Genomic DNA, 27,051 nt, shown 5'->3' with positions numbered 1-27,051 from the left:
CTGGTTTATAGCTACCAGATATTTTTAAGAATAGTGTGATTAATAAATAGATGAAGGAGCTTTTTAAAATTACACTGATGCAGCTCTTTTGTTCCTTAAGTATTGGTTCATGTGGAGCAGCTGAGAAATCTGTTGGTATTCTTTTGTCTTGAAAAGAATCGCTTGTAATATTTCAAAATTAAGTAGATCTTGCCAGGTGAAATCTCAAAATATACAGAAACATGCTTTAGAAAATAAATTCACATAGTCAATGTATCTGTAGATATTTACAAAGCTTGTTTCTGATGAAATACAAAAACAATAAAGCAGACTACAGTATAGCTGCTAGTCAAAATGACTCAGAGAAACTGATGATAGCTTGGGTGAGATTCTGATATTCTTACCAGCTTTGCAGCTTCTTATTCCTTGAGTAGTCCCACTAGCTTCAGAGAGATTATTTATGAAGCAAGGTGCTGCAGTTCATTACCAGTAAGGATATCAGAATCTTACATAAGAGAGAAAAAAAGAAAAGGAAAGGAAAATAAAAAAGGTATTAACTACAATTACCAGAATCCACTAGTAAGTCATTTTACTGGTCACCATTCAATGTATTTGATAAAAAAATAATTAGTCTATGATAAAGTAGCCAGTTGCCTCAAAACCCTTTAAAAGAGGCTTTTGTATTTAAAAAGAAAGATCTATATTCATTACATGGTCTAAAATCAATGGCAATGGCAAATAAATTGAAACAGCTTTGAGTACTACTAGCACTACTTGTAAGTGCTCTTCTAAGGAATGATTCTGTCATAAAAGCATAATCACATGCACAGGAACATTCCTGTGCTTTATTTGGATGATATAATTTTAAGAACTGAGACTTTCTATTTGTCGCAATCAGGTAACTGGGTGTGAAACTAGTGATATATGAAGTATTAAATATATAGACAAGTGTATTTGCAAAATATGAAATAAAGCTCTTCGTTGAGTGTGTCTGTCATAGGTAAAATTAGACAGATATTGCAGAGATAAGGGATGAATGATAGGACTGCAATGTGTGTATGAAGGCAGCAGCGGCCAAGACCAGTAACTGACATGAACTATTCAAAACTCTGAGTCCTGGCTCAACGTTAACAATGATGCTCATGAAACTTTCTTCTGCCCTGCTTTTAAGGAATTATGCTATCTAAGGTGATTTTTAATTTTTTCTGGTTTTTTTTCTTGCATTAAGAAATTTGAAACTAAGGAAAGTCTCTTCTCCTATTATTATTAGTCTTGTGTTTCAAAGACCATGAATTAGCTTAATTGTCTTTAGTGCTGCATGTCACCTCAGACATGCCTTCAATACAGCACCTGGTTGTAACTCCATGCAAGCACTCTTGGTGTTCATTACCAAAGAAAACAATTGCAAGAAAGAGAAATAAATTCCTCTCCTAGGATCTCTGACTCCTAACAGCTGACTTAGAAGAACTCCTGGACTTAAAAATAGAGATATGTTTACATGCCAGCCCAATGTGAAGTTGTGTTTCCCATCTGACAAAAAATATCTGTCTTGTCTGTCAGATTAGGTAATTTCCTGCCTTTCTCATATAAATCCCAAGCTAAATGGGGGATATGGAAGATAAGAAAGGTGTTTTTCTGTAAGAGGATGAAACAGGTCTCTATCACTTTTAAGAGATCAAGCCCACAAGTGAATAATTCTGATCACCTCCATCCCTCTGCTTACTTAAGACATACCAACTCTGACAAGTTTCCCTTAGTATTTGTTATTTAAAATAAATCACACAGCTTTCTGAAAATATCAGTAATAAATGGCATGCTAATGTGCTAAAGTATCCTGACAGAAATTTCACAAAATGAATATAAAATGCTTATATTCTTCAAATCATACTGCCTTTTTAGGAGTTAATTAGGTAAAACAGAGCAAAACACTGAAAAGCAAGTGTGAAATGCAGCAATTCAAGACTTCTACCAGTTATTAATATAAACCTTTTAAAACCATGTAAATAATTAATCCTAGATAAATTTCATATGCATTGAATACTATTAAAGAGATTATTGTACATAATAGATAATTTAATTTAAATATTAAAGTTACTGCAGTATATTCACAAGAGCAGAGCTAAGACCTACCACATGTTACTCTGATTAAATAGGGCAGTGATTTTATAAAGCACCAATTTTTTGAATGAAATTCCAGATCAGTAAGGCATGCAAAGTTTGGAAGAGGAGTGCAAAATACTCAATTCTAAGAATATTAGCTTTCCATTAAAAGCTTATTCCTACAGACAAAAAAAAAGTAGATTTCTGCATTCTAAAAAACAACACAAATCAAATTACTAGGAAGATTATATTTTTTCTATAACCTTACAAACCTTTATCAATCCTAAGAATAACATTTACATAGAACAGCCTCGCTCTGTGTTTTCTCCTTTCTCAATATTTTCATTTGCACAGATACACGTACATGTATGATTTTGCTTCAAGCATCACATCACATCTTACAGAGTCTGACAGTTACTTATTCAAGTGGGCAACACAAGCAAACAGACCTGCAGGGTCTCCCATTTTTTTCTCAGATGTAATCCTTAGCACTGAGATCCCTGCTGTACCTTTGATTAACCATATTCTGCTGTGCTGGATGCACTTGAGAATGCAAGTCAAAGCACAATCTTCCCCCAGAGACATGAATAACTCCAAAGAAAGACTAATAGCCTAAGAAAGGCCACAGCCATAAAAGAATGTTAATTCTGATGACACCAGATTCTGCAGTGTCAAGCCCATTAACTTTGATATGGATTGTTTTTCCTTCCCTCAAGAGCTGAACTATTATGCCAGAGTTTACCTGATCAAAATCCAGTAACACATTGTGTTAACGTCTCCTCACAAAGTATAGAACCACTTTTAATTTCAAACCACAGCAACAACTAGTTTTTGAGAAACAGACTGATGCAGACCCTTGTGACCTTCTTCAGCAATCTCTGCAATCCCTAGTGAAAGGGGACTTTGCTGTGACCCACACATTCAGGACTGTCCACACGTTCTAGAGACTGAGGATGTATCTGGGTTCTGAAGTAGAAAATAACCCTACACATATGGATCCTCATGTCCTGTGCTCAGTGGGGTTCTGTTCAAGAGTCTGTGAGAGACCACGACAAACTCTGCTTTAAACTTCACAACTATGGAAATACCTTTGCATGGACCTATTTCTGCTGATTTATTTTTCTTTTGTTTTAAATAAATAATTTTATTAGGAGTTAAATATGTCCTATGCATGAGGGAATAAGTAAAACATTCAATTTGGCAAACTTCTGGCTTTGTTAACTACTTGAAGGAGAGTATGAATATGTTACAGTAGAGGATTTCAAAAGAGAAAAAGGAATAAAAGAAGCTAGAAAAAGGAAAAAGAAGTTCATACCAAAAACACCCTGAGTCTGCAACTACAAGATCTACTGATATCTACAGATTATCCCATAAACGTGGTCTGAAAAATAAGCACTTTTACTTACAACTTATGGTGATGCCAAGTTCCACATTATGCTTCTTTGGTAGTTTTACATGAAATGTTCCACTGCTTGGTATAACTGATTCTATTAAAAAATATTTTAAATGTTAGATAATTTATAAGGCACAGCAGTTCCATGAGCATGGAACTATACATGTAAATTGATGAAATCACATCAGAGTCATAAGGCAGGGATGAAACACGGGTGCAAAAATGAAGAAGGCATGATTTATAACTCTACTGGTAATTTCACGGTAACTCAATTTTTTTTAAGGTTTAACTGAATTTGTGGAGATTGCATGAGCCAGCAGCCAGCTGAGACTGCAGGTTTTTAGCTCATATGCAAGTTCTGTGAGCACAAGTGAAAATTTTACTGCTGGCAGACAGCTTTTAATTAAAAGGACAGGAGACTGAGTCGTAAGGACTTCCGACCTTTGTTGCTGCAGGACTAACACTTATTTTTAACTGTCTACTAAGGTAATTGCCATGGGTTTAACATCAAGTGGGAAGAAAAGGAATTCAGTGGTGTACATACATAATGTGTACTTGTTTGATATGCACAGTTTGTGATTTCATGGGTATATTCTTTATGCTTAAACACATGACAGAATAAAGGAATGCCATTAGTAATAATAACTGAAAAATGAACAATTATTAATCTGGCCTCTATTAATTCAGTTTCTACTATTTTATTTAGTGATACTATAAACACCTCAAAAGTTTTTTTGTTTACCCATACTTTTTAATACTTTTCTGTCTTGCAAAATATTTCATTATTTGGCCTGTAGAGGTTTTGTCTCTGTTCAGCAAAACATTTTTATCTCAGGCCAGAAAAATGTCTGGAAATAACTCAGAGGAAAGACAGTCACCAGATCTTACTACAGCACTGTCATTTCTATTTGCTTTCTGAAGTAGACTGCAGGGCTGTGTGAAATGAAATGAAACATGTTTCAAATAAGTCACTTCAAAACTTAATGGTGTAGATGTGAGAAGAAAACCTCTACCTCAGATGCCTAACACTTGCAATGTACTTGGGATTTATTCCTTCACTTTTCTTGCAAGACAGAATAACAGGACATTCATACCTGCAACATCAAATTCTATTTCCAAAGTGACCTTGTTGGTGATAGAGGAGTCTCTGAGCAGTTGATTGGCCTCATCAAATGTGCTGTCTTCTGTTGGGATACCATTTATTGACACTATTCTGTCTCCAATTTGCAGCACCCCACACCTTGGTACAAAACGATACAAAACAACCATCAGACGTACATGTTACCAGAACCAGCAGAATCACAGAATCACGGAATCATTTAGGTTGGGAAAACGCTTTAAGATCACTGAGCCCTACCATTAACCCAGCACTGAAAAGTCTACCCTTTCTGTGTGGAATTGCCATATTTACATGTCTTTTGTAAGTTTCCTAATATCCAATCTAAACCTCCCCTGGCACAACTTAAGGCCATTTCCTCTTGTCCTGTTGCATGTTACCTAGGAGAAGAGACCTATCCCCACCTGGCTACATCCTGTTTTCAGATAGTTGTGGGGAGCTATAAGGTTCCCCTCGAGCCTCCTTTCCTCCAGATTAAACATCCCCAGCTGCTCAGCTGCTCCTTGTTAGAGCTGTTCTCCAGCCCCTTCACCAGCTCCACTGCCCTTCCCTGGACACACTCTGGCACCTCAATGTCTTTCATACAGAGGGGCCCAGAAGCGAACACAGGACTTGAGGTGCAGCCTCACCAGTGCCGAGCACAGGGACACGATCACTGCCCTGGTCTGGCTGGCCACACAGTTTCTGATATAAGCCATCTGATCAAAAACATTCAGCCAGACCTGAGGGATAATTGTGGCAGATCAACAATCTGCCCAGGCACAGAAGCTGATGCTCCTCTGCACCATGACACTCTCAAGCACTCCCAGTATGGGTTGTGCCCTCTAGGTGCTGGGGAGGGGTCTTCATGCTTCCACCCCCTCCTTGGACATCATCTGTGCCTCTAACTCTGGGCTGCAGGTGAAATGGCAGCTGGTGCTTGTCTGTGCAACTGCTATAATTCTCATAACATGATTAAATACATATATAAGCATAAAAATGTAATTAAAAAAAATTATTAAGTCAAAATTCTGGAATTCCCTAAGATATCTTAAAACTGAACAGAGATGGATATAACTTTCCCCCCATGCATGCTCAATGATCAGTATTTTGACTTCATGGATTTTTCTGATTTATTTTTTATTTGTTTCATATGAATATAGCTTCCAGTCTCCTTCTGGAGGACTCTGTGTGGTCAGTACACGGGTGCTTGTCATTCTTTCATAGCTGATCAAGTGCCTGAAACACCACTGTCAGAAGAGAAAGTGTATTACTTGCCCCACTCCATTGAGCAAGGCCCTGCAATTCATCATAAACTGAAAGAAAGCAAAAAGCCCAAAGCACCCGAGGAACGCCCACCAGATGTATTTAGCAGTCAATTAAAGAGCCTCACCTTTCTGCCGGACTGTCAGCCTCAATATAGGAAATGAGAGGTGGAGAAGACAAGGTCTCGGTAGCGAACACACTACCCTGGAGCTGTATCCCAAACCCTACTATGGGGTCAGCTGTCAGCACTACTTCTGTGGTTTCTGTGTGCACGACCTGCCCAGCCAAACCAACAGTGCTAGAGGCTAAAGACACTATAAAACAGAGCAGACCAGGAGGAAAGACATTCATACACAGCATAGGTTCCATTGCTTTTTGAGAAAATTGATCTTAACAATAAATCTAGTCAATGAAATGTCTCTTTTAAAGTCAATTTAGGCTAAAGTTTATAAATTATGTATAAACAGTTATGACATATAAGCTAATAGAAAACATCTGGTTGTATGCTGGAATGCAATAAGATAGTTCTTTTTCTGAGTAAAATAAATGTGTTTGATATCCCCACTCCAAAATCTCAGGACAACCTTGAATTCTGTTTGCAATAGGTTTGAGGCATGAATAAGCAGAACTTTAACAGCAGCTAAGGCAATTGGAGGCGCAAGCCCAGCTGTTATTCAGGCAGATTCCTCTTTTGAACCTCTCACAGCAATTATTGTTAGCAACAAACCACATGGACCAGGCTTGCTTGCAAGAAGGAAGAATGCCTTCTTCTTGTACATGTTTACTATAAGTCAGCAATTTGTTAGGCTTACTGGGTAATGTAAGGAAGCTGAACAAACCACTGTTGTGGCAATCAGTATATCTCAAGGGATTGTGAGAAAAGAAGTTCTGTGGGGTCTCTCAAAGCCACTGGGAGACCTTTAATGAGAATCTCAGGCAGCTACTTCTGTTCTCCTGCTTTACTCACACTTTTTCTGAAAGGCTGCAGTAGTGAACAAATCAAGACAAAAACAGCACTGAGATTCAGCACAATTACCTATGAAAGGATGAGACTGCACTTTTGCTTCCTTGATCTCTGTCCAAATGTCTATTGTATTATTATTTGAATTTCCCCAGTGACAAAATAGTGCCTCTCATTATGTCATACACAGAAGGCTGGAGTTTTTGAATTCCTGTTCAGTAATGATAATCCCTCCAATGCCAAGGATTTGGAATGGTTTTGTGTTATCAATCTGTGTCATTACCTCTCCACCTCTAATTTCCTTCAAAATCCTTTTCTGCCTGCAGCAGCTGCTAAGAATTAGGTAAAAATTTGTGGTTTATTTGAGGAATTGTTTACCTGTGCATTTTTATTTCTCTTGGATTCAGGAAAAATTTTTCACATTATAGATAATATTATCACAACTGTACAAAGATGTCAGAGGTTATATAAGTATTTTCTCACACTATGGGACTGCAAGCATCAGACTTGTGCTCTGTATCAGTTAGTATAAGTCTGATTGATGTGTCACAGTTGGCAATGACAGTTCCTTGCAAAATTTTCACTTGCTAAAAGACTCACAAGTTTCTATCACTCAAAAACCGTCTTTTCCAAATTACTGTGAATTCTTCCTCACATCTTGTTTCAAGTTTCCTTTGTAAGAATTGTGCATTATTGCAGATACTCAGTAGCTTCCTTCTTACTGTTTCTTTTATCTACATTCAGCCAGATATGCTTATACACAAATGCAAATACTAAAAATCTGTTCTCAGAAACTTCCATCAGCTTTAGCATTTACTGCATGTAAGAAATAGGTTTCTCCAGCCCTTGCTGCTGCAAAGGTTAAAATATAACAAAGCCAAATAAATGAATATAATACCTAAGACACCTTCTAGAAACATCTTAATTTAGGGCATCCAGTCTCAGAAAAGTTCCATTTTCCCTTTCTTAAAGGTCATATAACAATTACTTGTTAACTTCATCTTTATTTCCCATCACTTATGTCTCTATTCCTCCCATGCAGCAGGTATCTAGCTGACCCTGTAACCTTCTTACTCTTTTTATAACTTCTTATCAGGAACCTAAATGTCTCATAAAATTTATTTCAACTTTCAGGGCAGTAAAATTTTAATTCAAATTGGGAAATTAAGTCACTATCTGTGGGATTTAAAATTCACTCTGATAAACATTTTGATGATGTTGACACTTAAGTATGACAATTAGGAACTTCTTCCACTCCGAAAGAAAATCAAAGAGAAACAGAAACACAAAAAGAAACCCAGAGATGAAAATATCCTTTACTAACCATGTAACAATACCTATTTCCTACGACTCTGTAAAATGTCACAGGTACCCAAACCCATGACTTAGAGCATGCTGGGGTTTGTAACTCAAGAGTAACTGTAGCAAGAAACACTGACATTTTTTGGCTCCTTGATGGATTATAATTTTTACAGGCCAGGAAGCACTGCTGTTGATTTAAAAAAGGGACATGGATGTGTTTGCAGTTCCAGTGAACACTGGTTGCTATTGCTAGGAGTACGTTCCAGCATACTTGAATAGTTCTCACCTAACTCTTAGCAACATTCCTGGGGGCTGGATTGCTATATGCTCTGCAGTTATGTAAATAATGATCTTGAATTTGAAGGTTATGTATTTGTTACTTTTGTGCCTGCAGTTATACGAGAAGCAGAACAAGACATGTTTCAAGGTGCATATATGGGTTATTATGCCTCCAGTCTCCCACTCTGGCCCCCCAAAAAAGTTTGCAATTCCTCCTGATAGCTGTTGAGAAAACAGCACCCGTGCATGTCTAAACCCCTTTCCAATTTCTAACAGATATACAACCCTAGTAAAGTAAATTGGCATAAATTATCTTGCTTCCAACTACTAATAGGGACCTATTACAAAATATTCAAGATTTAAACTTTTATGAAATAATAATCTAAGTGTTTCCACGACAAATCCCACACCTTAAACAAAGAAACAAAAGCAGAGGAAGAATAAAAACTGAAAACAACTGGCATAAATAAAGCTTGTGGCAGCAGGGCATGCCCTCAATTTTTACAGCCACATATTTAGAATGGTCTGCATAACTAATGCAATGATTGTTAAATCAGGACCATAAAAGTCTTGTAACCCCTCGTGCCATCACACTTCATCATCATGAATTATGCCATGATCACATTATGTTGTGCAAGTATTCTTAAATAATTGACAATGTAAACTTTATAGCATCCTACATATTTTTGTTCCCAAGTGACATTCTAAAAGATTTATTAAAATTTGCCTTAATAAAACTCTCAAATGATCCAACTGGATTAAAGAAAAAGAATCCCACTAAAATTAAGACTGTGCCACTCTTTTTTCCATGAAAAGCACAGCAGTCAATCTAGCTGGTTCTCATCAGTCTCCCACAAAGGGAGAGGTTTTCCAAGTCTTGCTGATGGATAGTGGAAAGGTACAGGACATTCTCTACCCTGGTGTGTTGCAGGATATTCAGAGCAGTGTGGGTCTCTTAAGTTGGCTGTTAGTGCTGTCACAAGTATGGGTCTTAGTCTACAGACTGAGTAAGGAACTCTGCACGGGCTAATAAGCAACCTCACAAAAAGAGCAAACGAGTCTGGCTGGCCAGCCAATTCCTCCAAAGCCAGTTCTGGTTCAGGATTGTTGATGTAGTCACTTGTTGTAATGAGGCACTGACCACACAGTGACAGAGTGAGTTTCACGTATTTTGAAATGTTCTATATCAAGACTTCACAATATGAATGTGTAATAAACTGCTGCACAACTAAGCCTTGTCCTAACTTCTCCTATCTAGAGATTTGTTTACTCATAGCAGCTTGTCATCCCCAGGGCCTTCTGACTTGAAGAATCTTTTAGGTGGGCTGCAGTGCTTATGTGACTGTCCCACTTAAATGCCACATCCTTGGCTTTCTTTTGAGTCTTTGCAAGATAACATGGACAAGGCCTCCTTGGAGGAAAACTATCTGGAAAATTTACCAACACAAGTTACAGCTGTGTCCAAGATCCATAACAGGATTAGCTTTGAGGATTTCATCCTTTGTTAAATAGTTTTAACATAGCACAATTGATGAACTATTTTTTTGCATTGATTTTACTATTCAAATCAATTACTACTAATATAACATTACTACTGTTTCTCATGTGCAGAGGAGAACATGTAAGAGCTGGACCTCTACTGATACCACAGCACGACAGACACAGTATCCCCCTGGGACCCAAAAGAATGCATTAGAAGCTAGCATGTCAACAGATGAGCTGTGAAAAATGGCTGATTGGATTAAAAATAAAAAATGCACTTACAGGCAAATGTTATGAAAAATATGAGCTTTTCAGAAGAAATAAGGAACAAGCAAGCAACAAAAACTGCAAGAAAGCAAAACCTCAGTTCCTCTCTAATGTATTCTCACAATTCCGTAGTGACTGGCCTTAGAAGCTGCTGGTTTGCTCTGGTTTCAGTATGACCATGGGGAATCTTTAAAACACAGCGGCAGCGCTGTAGCGTGCAGCAGCTCAGTTCTTCCAGAGTGGACTTCTGAGCATTGTTACCTAGAGCAAATAAATGATTTACAGAGCAGCTCTCACGTCCCTGCTCTGGAGGAACTGAGCTGCTGTGGATCACACACAGATGGACAAGCCAAAAGAGAAGTGGCACTCACATGGAGCCTGGGAAAACGTGCACTGACACAGCCACACTCCTGCCAGCACATTGAATGCTTAGCAATATGCAAAGTGGAACAGCCTGAATAGATCCACTCTGGCTTGGGAAATGACTGACTCCTAGGCAATCCATGCTTAGAATCCCAGAGAGAGGTCAAATGAGGCTGTTTAGTCTTCACTGTAATTTGTTGCTCTCCCTCACCAAAACAACTCTACAGGTCATGGAGCAGATGTAAACATTAGAACTGCCTAGGAGGTGCTGTGGCAAACTCTGCCTTCCCTAATGTGACAATTGGTTGAGCTTACCAGCAGCCTGTTTTTGACTATTCAGCTATGAATTCTATTCCCTAATGGACACTGGAAGAGTTGAAAAAGGAATTTGAAAACCACTTCAGTAACGGTATAGGAAACTCTTCCAGCACTGTCTGAAGAAAACATTCTTTTATAAATTTCAGATGAGATAGTTATGCTGCATAGCATCTACGCATCTCATTTTAAAAATATAATAAAATATTTTTACCCTTATGTTTCCCTACATCTACCAGAAAGTCTCTCTTTTGTCTAGAATATATGTATATTAATTAAGGTACTGTGTGACTTTTTTTCTGCATCTTCCCCCTCCTCCACCCATTCATTCACTGCACATTTTTGAGCAAAAGCTGTTACCACCTACAGGAGCTTTTGAAGTCCTTCTTTTTCATCCTCCGCCTCATCATTGTCCCCCGTGGGCTGGTGGAGTAGAGGCTGCGAGGTAAGGTCCCCATGTTCAGGGAACTCAGGCTGTATGCACTCATGGAGGTAGGAGAGAAGGATGAAGACACCAGAGCTGCTGTAAGAAATCAAACACTTGGCATACAGCATTCAGTCTTCACAGAAGAGTGCGGCACATGCCTGTAACTCATCAATGAATCAAACATTGTATGTATAGGCTGTGTATGATGCACAGGAATGGTTTGTGCATTTCCAGTAATAAAAACATTAAACCACACAGGTGATCCTAGGAAAAAGTAAAGCCAGCATTTCATGACAACACCTGCTGGAAGCTAACAAAGATAATGTAGACACAAAAGGCATATTCATAGTATACCATTTACTTCAAGCAAAGCATTAAAAATCTTTAGTTTTTAATTTTTAAAAAAGCATAAAAAAAATTTCAACACACATTCCCAAACTAATGTATATCAATATATCTAGATACACTGATTTTAGAAATGCCTTTTTGTAGTAGGTAATTTCTGACAAAGGTTTGTAAGAAATGTTTTGCGTTCAGTAATCATGCTTTATATACACTTCTCCAATCCAATGGTGTACTCATACATAGAAGAAGAGCTGTTTCATTCAGAATTTTCAAGCCTTTTCCTGTCTACAAAGGCTGCTTTTTTAAAGAGAGGAAAACGTGTAAAATGTCAGAAATAACCTTGGCATGGCTATGAAAAAGCGTAGCATCCGTAAAACTGAAAAGGTTTTAGAGCCTGAAATGGGAAAAGTATGAGTGAAAGGGGAAGGGAGGGAGGGAGGAGGAGGAAGAAGAAGAGGAGAAGAAGAGGAGAAGAAGAGGAGAAGAGTATGTCAGCAGGAAAAGTGTGGAACATTACGAAGGCTTTTTTGAGGAGGCGCTTTCTGGAATTTCAAGGCTGGCATCCTGCAATGGTCAGGGTGGTAGGTGTTATAATGGTGGTAGGTGAGGAGGCTGCTGTGGCTGTTGGCACACGAATCCCAGGTAAGTTGCCTGTTGCTTCTTTCAACCTTCACTGCCCGCATGAAGGGATGATGGAAAATCAGAAAACAAAAGGACCAGAGAAGAGGTAAAAGTAACTGAATTGCACAAACAAATAAAACAAAACAAAACCCAACACAAACCAGAAGTGAAAGAAAGAAAATAAATTGAAAATAAAATAAAACAAAATAAAATAATAAAAAAACTGGTCCTGCCTTCTTGTCAGGGGGTTCTAACTTGAGGAGCAGAAATAATATTTTTTCTCAGAAAAAATGCTTCTAATTAAGTTTTTTTTCTTTTTTGTATTTGCTTTAAAAATTATGATTACTGACTCAACTTTTAATCTCCCTCTGGCTTAGGGGCTAGGACTGCAAACTTTCTCAGAAAATACTAAGGTACTACATATGACCACTAACTGAAGGTTAAAAACTCTCTACTTGCACTCATCTCTTTTAAAAAGACCAACCAGATACTTTACATGGCACTGCCTAGAATGGAAATGCTTCCTTGCCATTTCAATTTACTGTATTGACATTTTAATTTTGCCACAATCTATTGCTGGCATTATGCTATTCTGTGCAGTAAATGACTTCCCAATGCCAGCAGCAGGAAAACTGTATCCTGAAACCTGGTTAATAAAGAAAAGAGGTCTTATTGATTAGCTGGATGTGCAATTTTATGTTTTTTCCTTCATGTTTTTGGTTGTATTTTTTAAAACTTGATCTTAAAAACTTTAAAATGATCCTTCACTGGATGAAATGTGAGACCATATTTGATTATTTAATTGTGGGTTCTATGTATGTGGAATCTGGGATGTACCGAAAGTGAAGACCCATATTTACCAAGAGAATGGGAAGCATTTCAGTTGTCACATCTGAAAGGAAAGGGACTGAAGTCTCCCTTGGTTAAATACAGTACATTCATCATTAAATTCAGCATGTCTGTATCCTTGCTTAACTATAAAAGCACAGTTCAAACAGGGAAGTATTCACTGAATTTTTTGTCTTAAAAGACCAAGGGATTCACCAACAGAATCATGGAATGGCTTGGGTTTGGAGGGACCTTAAAAACCATCTTGTTTGAACCCTTCTGCCATGGGAAGAGACACTTTTCATTAGACCAGGTGGCTCAGGGCCCCATCCAACCTGGCCTTCAACACTTCCAGGGATGAGACAGCCACAACTTCTCTGGGCAACCTGTGCCAGTGCCTCACCACCCTCACAGTGAAGAATTTCTTCCTAATATCTAATCCAAACCTGTTTCTAAATCTGTTTCTATAAAACTGAGTTTGCTGTCTTTGTCTCATGAGCTGTATTACCTGCTACCTATGGCTGCAGACTTGTCTGTCCCCATGCTGGCCTTTAACAGGAACCCAAAACCTTGAGCATTTAGGTTGGACCCACACCTTGTGTTTGTAATGAGACAAAAAGAGAGGGGAAAAGGGCAGCCACCACAGCAAGTCCTGTGCCCTGGCAGAAGGAAAGCTGTCTTTTGGTTTCACTTCGTATTACATGAGCACTGATCTGCTAATTGCCTGACTGTACAACACCTTCTGACTCAAAAGTGATGCTTATCTCTACAGGTAGATCTATGGAGTGCACACCAGAGAAGGGATAGGGAAAGGGGAGAACAGGGGCTGAATCAAAAGAATTATTTTTTTGCCCCAATATCAGATATCAAAAGTAAGGGGGGGTGCAATGTCAGCACCAGGCTGGGTCTGCATCCCTGGGGTTCCTCACCCAGTGGCACCACCACCCTCAGGGACTTTGGAAAATCTCATGTTAGCCAGGAACATCAGAAACATCAGAAGCAGCCTGATAGGGCCTTATGTGTCTTAGAGACTTAGTGTGTCTTCTCAGAGGAAACCATCTCCTCAATTACGTGCACAGACAGAGAGATTTCTTAACTTTAACTATGGTGAAAAAATTAACATCTGATAAGAACAATGTGGTCAGGTGGATTTTCATTATTTTCAAGCTGCTGTGAGCCTTGTTTAATTAAAAAGACTGCTTCCAGCAGGAAATTATCTGGTAGTCCTTGAGACTTTTTCTTAATGCTTAATGTTTTATTTTTATGCCGAGAGTAGAGATAAAAATGTCCTACAAAGTGGGAAAGTACACAAATTCAGTTTGCTCAGCTTGTAGAAGGATAGTCCTAATTCAACAGAAGTTCTGTAAAAGAAAATCCTTTTGTGTGTAACCACAGTAATTTAGTGGTAATTTCAACTATTCCAGTACAGGGTTGTGTAGAGTAAACATAAAACTAATGGGGCAGCAAGAGAAATGAATGTCAGTAGCACAGTATAAAGGAAAAAAAAACATGTAAAAAATCCTATCTATTATAGAACTCTTTGCTTTATTTTAGGACTAAAATTTCAGTTTATTTTATATACTGACTTTCCTGCCCGTTTTAAATTCCTAACATATTCCCCCAAGACCAATAACTGAGCTCAGCTGATACAGCCCTAATGACTCAGCTTATTCCAGACATGTCAAGGGAAATTTTCACTCTCTGCAGCCTCTAGATCATACCACACTTGATGAAAGATGTTTCTAAGAGGGTACTTGCTTCTATAAAGCTTGTTATATCTTGAATTGGTCATGATATTGTGGTAGCATCACCTGGTGAGGGGCTGGAAAGGGCTGTAAACATCCTAGTTATTCTGCCTTACTGAAGAAAGCAACTTTATTACTTTAGGGATACTTTTCCCCAAAATATGCTTTTGTATATCATCTTTTGCAGATCATCTTGATATGATTTTGTAACAGACAGTTCTTAACTCTGGCACAGCAAGAGCATTGCTTTTTCTAAGCATCTACACAGGTTACTAGAACGTTAACAGCATCAATCTGTTATAAATGTTGGTTAACATATCAACTGCTTCAAGTAAAACAATCAGCTACACAAATCACTAGCCCCAGCATTTGTCTTCAAAAAGTCTTTATTAAAATACTTTAACCATCCAGAAATTAATTGCATGACATCTTTGCTTCAAAAAAAAAAACCAAAACAAAACAAAGATTTGTTTGCAATGTAGTGTCATAACTGAAAGGAATCGTAAATTTGGTCTCCATCTCGTTCTGCTTGTGCAGTACCACCCTCTCTGCTCCTTGTAGCTCTAACCAGCTTAGGTAGAAAAGGGGAAGAGCTGAGTAAAGGGAAAACATGTAATTGCAAAGGTTACTTTTTGTTCACCCTGGTCTAGGAGAAACTAATGTCTCCTCTGTCACTAGTTCAGTATTTCCCACTCTGAGAAAATGTCCAGAACAACACTTAATCAAGGGACAACCTGGATGTTGCATGGATGGCCCAAAGCATTTACCATCACTGGACATTTTGAGACCTCAGAAATCTTGTCTTGGTCTAAAAAAGGCAGAAGTACAGTACCACAGGCTCAGAAAAATGTTACCACTGATTCATGCTGCAACACATGTACTTATTCTCTGGGCATTTGATAACGCTTGTTACTGTCTTGATGTCTATCAACGTGTGCTATTTTAGACTGAATTAATGGATTACTGTGAATTAGTCACTTTCTCACTATTAGTTAGAAGACAAGGCAGGCAGCCTCCATCTTCAAAAGACGTTTTATATATATTTGATTTGAGAATGCAAAGTCATTCTATTCAAGCATGTTCAAGCATGTTGGTATGAATTAAGTATTGCAGTGAAAAGGTTCCCAATCTAGGGAACTGTTTCCAAACAGTTTTCATGAGCACTGACAGTGAACCCATGAAGCAATCTCAGAAGCACTTTAAAAGATGACAGCAATAAATAACAATGCCATTAACAAGAGAAAATACAGGAGGGGTTTACGTATTTTAGGGGAGAACAGGTGTTATTAATGAAGTGACCATAACCATCAAGTTAATATGCTGAAAATAAGTTGGCTGTGGTACTACTTCCCCCCTCTAAATTTAAGAAACAATGTAGAGATTAATTTACCGACGTAACTCATAGCACCCCCAACAACTGCAACAGCAGAATCAACAGGTGTCTTTATGTACATTTGCAAGTTTTGTTAGCAAAACATCTCCCTCTCTGGCCATAGGAATCTCAGAGGGTTCATTAAGACCGAGAAAACACAGAGCTGCTCAGAAACTGCAGAAGCATAAGCTGGGGAGCTGAAACAACATTTACAGACATAACTGCAGCGATAGCTTTGGCCTCTCAGCATGGGCGGGCAAAGTAAAAGAAAGAAAGAGAAAGAGGTATTTGGTGTTACAGATCCTCTTACCGTGCTCTGGGCCTTTCAGTGCTAGCCGTGTCTGGTGGTGGGGAAGGATCTCCAGTTTGACATTATCCGCTGCATTAGCCAAAAACTGCGTTGCTTCCGCCAATGTACAGTACTCCATGCTGGTGCCATCAATGGACAGAATATGGTCTCCTACATGTAATGCACCACATCTATATAAAAGGGGAAAAACTTGGTATGATCAGGTATGCTCTCTGCTTGCACAATGAGTTCTTCTGCCTTCAAACTGGTCATGACAATTATGAACGTGTTCTTTTTTTTCAAGAGACATTTGTGTTTTGTAGGCACTGTCACTGGTCAGACTTTATCTCTATTAGTACAAACCTTAAAAACAATTCAGTTAATACAGTATATGCCAAGACATCACTCACAGAACTGCAATGGGATAGCTGACTCTAAAAATATGTGTGAATGGCAGCAGGATAAAATGAGGAGAGCTTAAGGAGACTCGAATAACTTGGTCACATATCCCTCACACAAGCACCCAGTTCATCCTTTTTTGAGTTATAGTTCAAACATTTATTAGTACAAAAGCTGTAAATGATGATGAAATTATGCAGTAGTCAAACAAATAATGAAACCAGGGCTAGCATGGTGACTCTAGGAGTGGGGTGGGGAGGGGGCTATCTGCTAAATCTTGCTGCACTCGAGACTGGCTACTGGATGAGTTGAGAAATGCAAACACAGCAGTCAGCATCCCGACGTACCAGTCAAGTGGACAGCTCCTTTAATTGGTTACCCCCTGCGAAATGGGAGAAAACAGAGGGAGAAAATTAAAGCATCCTGCACCATTGAACTGGAGAACACCCCTGGATCAATGGCCGTCACTCTCAAAGTTTCTACTGTAGGGAAAAGCCCACAGAGGAGCTGTAGACTCACTGCTACAAGTGGGTGCTACCAAAAGCACCATTGCCAAAGAGGAGTTACAAGGTAGGGTGACTGGGGACATGCAGGAGGAATTTGCTGCTGAAACGTAATATTTAAAAAAAAAATTTAGATAGAGACATGAATATAGAAATATACTGTATATGTATAAACACACACATACGCACACACACACACACACCCCAGCAAAGATCCCACAACTCTGTTCCAGAGGTTCAGACCACTGGAGAAAAATATCTAGCTATAATTTTAATGGTTGAAATGGTTTTATTTAAAGGTTTAAATAAAGTGGAAATATTAGAGCAAAACAATTTAGAAATACAGAAGCCAGTCTTCCTTAAACCTCACTTGTATTCTAAAATATCAGTAAAAGAATCCAGACATAAGGAGTTCCATTTCACTGTGTCAGAAGAATGAGCAATATATTCTAAAAGAACACTTCAAGGTTGCAAAGCCTCAAAATTTACTTCCCTGGACAGCTGTTCCATATGGTGGGCTTACTTCAAGAATTCCAGTGGGTTACGGTGTCTTTTTTTAAATACTAATCTCTGCCACAGCATTACATTTAACAGCCAAAGCAGACCTCCAAACTCCTGTGCTGCACAGTGCAAGCAGCCAGTCACATATTACATGGGGGCTGGCTTATGTCACCAAATACTACGTGAATGAGCTAAAGTAGGTGGCGTCCTGGAAGTCTTAGACTGGAACAGCGATCTGACAAAGTGCTAATTTTAAGACATGCAACCTTGACAGGGCCTGGTGCAGTCAATTTTCTCAAAAAAGGGAAGGGTTCCTTTAAAAGCAGACCAAACAGAAAAAGAAGTAAAATGGATGCATGGACCTGCAGTGTCAGTCGTCTGTCACACTCACCTGTCTGCAATACTTGCAGATTTGATTTTGTCTATGACAATGACCTGTTTGTTGCAGCACATCGAGGTAGTTAGTGCAACCCCAAGAGCAGCACCAGGAGTTTTGGCAACTTCAACTAGCAGTGGCCCAGAAGCTGTTGCTACTGAATCTGTTGAAATTAGACAACAAAAGATCAGTATTATACCAATGTGGTATTTATGCCATTTTCACGTTTCCCCCACATAAATTCTCCATGGGTATTCTATTTCTCTAACCAGATAACATGCCACTTCAAGAAATACTGGAATAGCATCATTTAAGGTGTCAATAATCAGCTCTTGATGTTGAAAATGATAAAAGCATGAGGACGTTTAGGATGTCTGAAAGTTTCACAGTGTGTCAGAATCAGAGACGGACCAGATGAGGCAAACAGGATGCGTTAGTGAATCATGCTCGAGCAACTGAAGATAAACATGACCTGGAATTTAAACAGACATGCTGGAAAAACAGAATTAATTAAAAAAGTAGAAAATTGTCTGAAAAAAATGAGTAAATGAATAGGTTAGAGAAGGAAGCTAAATTAATTTTCACAAAAGAAGATGAAGGTTTGTAGACAGCAGCTATAATAATCAAATGAAGCAGATAAAAAAAGGGTCCACAAGAAATCCTTCAGAAAAAGAAAGCACAAAATGGTGAAAATGCAGGAGGCATGACACCTAGAAGCAGTAGACATTAAAGCAAAATATATGTGAGGAGGTTCAGAAGATTTTTTTAGCATCCTGTCACTGGATAAAATACTGTTTTATAACAGGACATAGATAGTAAATGATCAACACTGAATACAGAAAACAGGGAAGTATGTTGGAGCAACAGTCATGATCGATGACTGTGCTGAGAAGCTACCCAAGAGGACAAGTGCTAGACACAACAAAACAAAAAGACAGCAGACTTCTTCCTAAATGCCACAACAAAGCAGGCAGTGATCAGGGTGAAGTATGTTCTGGAGACTGGCTGAGAACTGTTACTAACCAATACCCATTGATCAATAACTCATCTCAGTGCAGTAAGAGAAGATGTCCTTTAAGGGTATAAATAGACTGAGACAAACAAAGTGCTATCAGAAGTCTTTGGAGGTGCTTACAATCAGAATAAGAAAAAAATTGAATAGATGAAGACTTCTGCTGGATTTAAGTTACCAGATGTCCTGCCAGCAAACAGGAGAGATTGGTGTTCACAACATACTGGAACCAACTGTGAGGATACAAAGACAACATTCAATTGTGATGTGTCTCAGAAGATACTAAGATTGAAGTTGTATGAGAACTTCAGCTGGGCTTCCAAGTTTGGGGGAGAGGACAGATTTAAGATATTCCACTCAGTCTTAAATCTAAAAAAGTCAAAAAATGTAATACTGGCACAGAAAAGACAGTGAAACTGTATTAGCATGCAAAACTAACAATCCATATAATGATACAAGAAATTGAATGAGAGAGTGATGAACACTGAGAGAAGTTGCTCTTCCTCATTAGAGCATAATTTAGGTAAACTGCATATTGAAATGGAGTGAAAAAAGGTTGGCTGGAATAACATAAAATACCAGAAAAGTGTCCGGTAATTATTCTAGAACTCCTTTTCCACCCAAAACTTGAAATAACTTTTATATTCCAGCTGGCTTTCTTTTTTTTTTCAAGTTCAAAATCTGAGGGTTTGAAGGTACGATTCAGCAATTTTGAAAGTGGTCATTAAATCTGAATGAACAATTTCTGTACACAACTAGGGCTGAATTTTTAAAGGCTCAACTTTTACAGGCACTACCAAAATAAGCTGCTCCACAATCCTGAACTGATCTTTAAATTCTGAAACTGAAGAACAGAGTCCACCCAGTAGCATTTCTGCCTGAAGCTTCAAGCACTAAGTAGCTTTAAACTGGATGAACCACCCTCAGCAGCTGCCAGTCTTTCTCTTACTAACTAAAGAGGGAGTTTAACACAATGAAATTCCTGTCTTAGGTGACTTGGTTAAAGGTCTAAGGCAGGATACATACAGTGCCTTGAAAACAGCCAAATAAGCATGTGCAGCAGAGCAGAATTTAAGTATTCTCTATTCCCATTCCTGCACTGAGAAACAATTATTTTCATCTTGAACGTTCCAGTGGTTTCTGGAGCTACACACAAGTTTTACATCTACAGATATACGGGAAGAAGACTCAAACAATATTTGTCATCAGCTGACAAAGGTTTTAACTCACATTGACCCAGAAAATGGCAAAGCCCAACTTGCACAAGTTCCTTCAGCAATGGTTGCCTTGAGGAGAGGAAACTGAATGCAAATATCTGTTGAGGATGTGTAAATCTTTCAAGATGCTGGTCTTTTTCTAGTTACTTGGGAAACTGCATAAGCACAAGCAGCCTGAGTGTTATTTCCCAGGTGCCTGTTGAAATGTGCTGGGAATGCAAACCAAGGCAGAGAGAATGAATAAATAAGATAACTACATTAGAGGAACCAGAAGAGAAGAAATGGAGTGTGTCTAACGGTGGAAAGGAAGCACAAGGAAGAGAAACCAGAAGGCAATAATCAAGTACACACTCTGACAGAGAAGAATTAGTTTTTCATGTTGAAGTAAAGCATGGATATGAAAAATGAATCATACAGGTATAAATTATTCATGTGTGAAGATGTTTCAGTCATTAAGATATTTACACCATGACTGAAGCACTTACACAGTATGTTGATTTATCGACTATGTAATTACATAAGATACACTGATGAATATTTGTGTGAAAGACACTCTCGATTTTTGATTTTGTTAATAATTTTTCTCATTTTAGAGTATTGCATCTCAATCACTACAAGAGGCCTGATTAAAACCTCCCAGAGGAAGCAGCATTGCTTTCTGCATGCTAATACATTTCTTCAGCTAGATAGCAGCACACCTTTTTTATTTGACAGCTTAAATCACTGGCAACAAGGGGTTTTATTCTGGATATACTTTTTCTATCTGCAAATATACTATATTTAGCATAGTATAAATCATATACAATATAGTATTTAGAAGATTTTTGGATAAAATAAGCAGTGTTACCAACCCCATTTGCCTCAAAAGATAATCACAAATCATCTTGAAAGTTGAAAAATGTGTTTTTAACCTGATAAAGACATCACATTACATGTGTTTCTTTATGTCTCCAAAAATGTATATATCTGTTAATCTTTACTGGTCCTTATGGTATGTGAAATCCAGGTCAACAACTGGTGGGTGGTGGAGGACAAAAACCACTAGGATTCCCACAGTGGGGAAACCAAAAAGCAAGCTGCTTGTATTAGGCAGCAGAGGATCTACATGTGAAGCAGTACCTTTAAATGTCCTAGAAAGGGAAAAGCTTCAGTCATAGCTTGCAATCAATAACGACATTAAATCCACAGGAAACAAAACTTTTTTAGTCCATGATGCTTTTTTTTTTTTCTTTTCCAAAGCCTTCCTTTAAAACTGGGAAGTACTGCTACTGAGCTTGCTCCTGTAGGAGCACTGAGCTCTGCTGCTACTACCTGTGCTCTGCAGATTCTCACTTCTCTAACTGCAAGGTTTGGGGTGCTCCGTCATTTTTTTCCAAGTCCGCTTCAGGAGACTGCTATTGACCTCTCCTGGACGTTGCTGTGTTTTACAGCAATGATGTGACAAACAAGTGGATATATTACTGTCTCACATTAATTTTCCAAGATTCTTCCCCTATTAGGTGTTCACAGGCTAACAAGTTTTGCACCTTAAAACTGTACATAGCAGGTTCCTGTAGCCTTCTCTGTTGTGATTCTCTGACTGAAAGTAGTCAAAAAAATCTGGCAAGGTGCTGGTTCAGACCAGAAAAAATGCATAGGTCCTCAAACCTTTTAGTTCTTGCAGTGTAAAGTTTTAACACTTCTGTAGCAGTGCCTTCAGAGATCTAAATGTGTCTCACTTATGTTAAAAACAGAAGACAGCATTTCACATAAATAGTTTTTCTTGATCAAAGAAGTGTGCTCACAACTATTTCTGTTCCCTTCATACAAAATCTTTGCAGCCTACAGATAGCAAGTAGGGCTGGACAGCTGGATTTGCTGACTTTAGAGGTCTTTTCCAACCATAATGATTCTATGATTTTAAGTAAAGCAATCTCTTCCTTACGTAGGAGCTCCCTTTCCTCCATTCAGTTCTTCTCAGTACAAGTGAAACATTATTTTCATTCTCCTTTTCTGTAACCCTAATTTTTATACCCAGTGCTGGCATGTCTTCACGTTGAGACTAGTGGATGACAGAAGCATATCTTAGTGAAGTTAAGGAAGATTGTTAAGAACTGGAAAAAATCTTTTAATCTTTGACACTCTTGCCTTTAAGAGCAAAAAGTTGGAACATTTACAGAAAGTCATGATTGAAGAAATCAGTTTCAATCCCCCATCATTCCCAAATGCCTTAGACTATATTATTGCTTTCCTCTGCTCTCTCTGTTCTTTTTTCAATTCAAAAAAATCAATGATCTTTTTCCAGTACCCACTCAGCAATCATATATGTGACAGCTCTGATGTATAAGGGACAATCATTGACTGTTCCCCAAAGAACCTGTTGAGTAAACTCATACAACGACACTCACAAATTCTTAAATGCAGAAATGCACAAGCCATTCTTTGAACTTGCTTTCTTTAACAGAACCCAACAGAATGGAGGGGAAGTATGTGTGTGCATTTGTGTACACAATCTAGTGTGAGTTCCAGAAAGTGTCCAATACAGAACACTTCATTGCAATCAGTACTTACTACAGAAAGGTTGAAACATCCCAGCAAGTCACTGTCAGCACTCAGCACACACACAGAAGGTACTTAAAAGTAGCAGTGGTGAGTTTGATGTGAAAGGCACAGAATAAGCAGCCAAATCTGTGCCTTTATTTAGCATCTCAGTTGAGATTAACATACAATGTTGGTTACCCAGAGAAGTTGCAGAATAGTTTGAAGAAATCCAAGTGCTTGACTTTTTCCCATCTTACATGAAAAAAAATAAGTAGGAGAACCTCTATTTTACATATGTATCGATTCAGCAGGTTGCCCAGTGAAATTGTGAATGCTGCATCCTTGGCACTGTTCAAAGCTAGGTTGGATGGGGTCTGAGCAAGCTTGTCTAGAGGAAGGTGCGCCTGCCTATGGCACAGGGGGTGGAACTGAATGATCTTTAAGATCCTTTCCAACCCAAATCATTCTATGATTGATGGAATAATCAATGGTGAGGAAAGCACAGCAGGTGTGGTTGTGCCAGTCCATTCAGAATCAGCATGCTAGGGATGAACCTCCCTGTTTACTGTGTTAAAAAACAAGGGCTGAAGTGTTAAAAGCTTTTTGCTTTTTGTAGCAGAAATGGATCAAAATACTACAGGCTTACTGCCTTGAGTTTTGAGTATTTCCCACTGCTTAGGGAAGCTAGATTGCTGAAATGCAAAAATCAAAGCCAATAAATATCTTACAGGGCACTTGAAACCCACTGCTAGTTGTACAAACTTGAGACCAGACAACCAACCCAAAGAAATGGCAGGACTTCTAACAGGCTTGATGGATTTAATTTCTAGGATGTGTGGTTTTAGCAGTGACACTCTCCATACAGACCATTTTGCAAGGTCCTTTACAGTACTGCTCAGCTGACAGCAGAGCAACATAAAAGCACTCAGGGACTCTGTGTGCATTCACATCCACTCTTCTTCATTCACCCACAGACTATTCATAACTGTCAGACAGTATCTTAAACTACACTTAATGAATCTTGTCAGTCTCTGTGTGGTTTTTGTACTCTTAAGGACTATTTATTTTATGTGAATACCAGCCCAAATCCCCCATTTTTTTGGTGTCCATTAACACATTTTCTCCGTAAGACTGATACACTTAAAGCTATCCCAGCTCCTCACAGTCTGGTGCAAGACTGCATTCCTAGCTGTGATAGTGAGATTCCCAGTCCTCTGTCATGCTGTGGCTCCTCTATTTCTCTTCTCATGTTTTCCTGAGACTGCCATAGAGATAGGCAGTCAACTCACCTGTCTATCTTTTCCATGATCTCTTGCAAAACAGAGACACAACCAGAAATGTGTGTGCAAGACAAAGATCTGCTGCAAGTAGGGAAGCTTTTCTCTACTTTTTTCCTTCCTTTCTGCTTCTTCAATTCACTTACACCTTTCTTCTTTTTTTCTCCAGGTTTCACTAAGTCACAGAAAAAAAGAGTTGAAAAACCCCACTTTTGCCCCTGTTCTTCATCTACAACATAAACACTTAGGCTATTTTGATAATATTTTAAATTTCATTTGTAGAGGCATTTTAATTTACTCTTTTTTTTTTTTTTCAGCAATTGGATGACTAGTCAAGTCTCCTACTTAGTGATGGTTATTTAAATACTGTTTTTTTTGGGCGAAGGTGGGAGCATGGGAGGTCACTTATTTATGTAACACCCTTTCCTTGTACTGCAAAGATTATTTGATCTCTGTTTCACAAAGAAAGGACATAATTATGTATTTTTAAAGATGATCTAATCAAGAAATTGAGATTGGGATCATGGGTCAATGGCTTCAAGAGGGAATGTAGCAGCAAGTAAGAGAGGAAGGAATAAGACTTCTGCAGTGTTTAAAGGGCATAGGAACAACATTCAAGATGCCCTACAGCTGGGTAGCACCATTATTACTCATTCAGAGTAATATTATTTGATTCCTCATACATTTGTGACTAAAGGTCATAAATGAGCCACACACAGAGCATGATTCACGGTACTGGCTTTGGTATCCTGTTCCACTAATATTGCATAATGTTTGCACCCTGGCTTTTTTCATGCTTCATTTAGCAGAGTAACCTTTTACTCATCTGAGATCTTACGGGCAAAATAAAATCAAAGAAAAGCTAAGGAAGCTGTGAACCTGTTGGAGTAGGTCCAGTGGAGGAAGCTGCTCAAAGCACTGGAGCACCTGTCCTATGGGGATGGGCTCAGAGAGCTGGGGCTGTTCAGCCTGGGGAAGAGAAGGCTCTGGGAAGACTTTCAGAAAGGCACTGCTGCCTTTCAGTACATGAAGGAAGCTGATAAAAAAGATGGAGAGTGACTTCTTACATGGGTAGACAGTGATAGGACAAGGCGGACCAATTCTAAACTGAAAGAGGGGAGATTTAGTTTAGCTCTTCAGAGGAAACTCTTTACCAGAAGGTGGTAGAGCACAGGTACAGGTCGCTTAGAGAAGCTGTGGATGCCCCATTGCTGGGGGTGTTCAAGGCCAGGTTTGAATGGGCCCTAGGCAACACGATCTAGTGGGTGGCCCGTGGAAGAGGAGTTGGAACTAGATGATACTTAAGGTCTCTTCCAACCCAAACTATTCTATGATTCTATAAAATAGAGTAAGTTGACAATGTATTACACATAATATTTGTGGAGAAAGGATAGCAGTTTTTAATAATAGAACCACTATTTAAAAATTAAACATTGTTCTTGTTTGAAGTATCAGTGTTGGTCTCCAAGGCCCAGCTTACAATCGATCATAAAATATGTGTGCTCCTTGTAATCTCTTGATTTTGGGGTATTGTGTGCTTCAGGCAGGCTGTAGAATAAGCATCAGCTGTTCTAATTTCACCTGGCTGAACTAGAATTAGAGCAGAAAAAACCAGTACAAAATATAGATAAATAAAACAGTGTATTTTCCATTATTGAAAATACTGAAGCTGCTGGTCTACTGAGAGAAAGATCACAGAGTTCTCAGGCAAAAACCCATAAAATTGCTACTAGAGGGGAAAAAAACCCACCAATGGCATTTTATACCCTCTCACTTTTAGAACAGTCAAATTTCAAAAATGATAAATAGAAATAATTCCAAGAGGATGCCAGTAGACTGAGTGATAGCAAAATCAGAGAGACCTCTCAACCTCAGAATGGAAAACAGAGACATTATTCTCTAAACAAATGTGCCACCTATTATCCCCTCTATACACAAGCAATTTAATATTCTTGTCAGCTGACTGGCACAGTCTTTTCATTTTCCTCTTGTTGCCTAATTCCTGCAGCTCATCTATATGCCTCTAATTTAGCCAAGTTCTGCAAATCAAAAGCTTAGGAGCTGCCTTTACCTAATTTCACAATTTGCAACCTTAACCCCACCATCCTTCTCAGCTAAGAAATGTCACTAACTAGTTGAAGAACCATCTCTTCCTTCAAAATGCTCCCACAGTGTGGATGTGGATAAATTCAAAATCAGCTTGGGACTGTCTCAGATTTTCTCTTATGTACAGATCATAAAATCCTGCCTAAACAACTTCAGCTCAAAAGACTTTCCCCCCAACTCTCAGGATGCTGCTTTCTCCTATTAACTGTCTCAAGCTCACACCTTTCACTTTTACTAGGCCTCTTCCCTGCTCAAAAGCTGCATAAAACCCCAATCTCTTAATTTATCTCTATTTTTCTTTCCATGTATCTTGTTAATCTAAAACATGATCTGTCTATTGCCCAATTTACAACACAAAAGCAATTTGGTAGATGATGCCTGTACAGAAAATCCTGGATCTGCCTCTTTGAGGATAGTCTGAGTGCATTTTAATTAAGCCCAGTCCCTGCAACTTTCTGCCTTTGTTACCTTGAGAAAGAATACCACATAGAAAATTCAGGTGGCACTTAAAGAACTATTAAAAACTCAAATCTCTATCCCTGATGGCAGCACATGGTTTCAGAACTTGGGAGCCTTTAAGTACACCTTTATGGTTAGTTTGGCAACCTGAGCCTCAAATACCACCTTTCCACTGAAGGATGGCTCCTGAAAACTGCCCTGAAACACTATATAGCATTAGATTGACTGTAAAATGTTTGTAGAAGTCAGCA

General features: G+C 38.6%; 1 protein-coding gene across 7 annotated transcripts in view; it reads right to left on the bottom strand.

Moving 5' to 3' along the window:
- LOC131591740 (glutamate receptor-interacting protein 1) overlaps positions 1-27,051 on the bottom strand; it is a 311,658-nt gene that overhangs the window by 28,482 nt on the left and 256,125 nt on the right. For 3 of the 7 annotated variants that reach the window (XM_058862756.1, XM_058862753.1, XM_058862755.1), the window contains exons 8-13: positions 18,225-18,372; positions 16,452-16,621; positions 11,171-11,323; positions 5,962-6,148; positions 4,567-4,712; positions 3,486-3,566 (exon numbers count right to left, since the gene is read on the bottom strand). In XM_058862756.1, the coding sequence (XP_058718739.1) occupies positions 3,486-3,566; positions 4,567-4,712; positions 5,962-6,148; positions 11,171-11,323; positions 16,452-16,621; positions 18,225-18,372 (885 nt within the window). Of the gene's footprint in view, positions 1-3,485; positions 3,567-4,566; positions 4,713-5,961; positions 6,149-11,170; positions 11,327-12,092; positions 12,249-16,451; positions 16,622-18,224; positions 18,373-27,051 lie in introns of all 7 variants that reach the window. The other 4 variants (XM_058862751.1, XM_058862750.1, XM_058862752.1 and 1 more) reach the window with 2 other exon arrangements.

The sequence above is a fragment of the Poecile atricapillus genome, chromosome W (assembly GCF_030490865.1).
Source record: "Poecile atricapillus isolate bPoeAtr1 chromosome W, bPoeAtr1.hap1, whole genome shotgun sequence".
Classification (NCBI taxonomy): domain Eukaryota; kingdom Metazoa; phylum Chordata; class Aves; order Passeriformes; family Paridae; genus Poecile; species Poecile atricapillus.
This window is presented reverse-complemented; position numbering and strand designations above follow the sequence as displayed.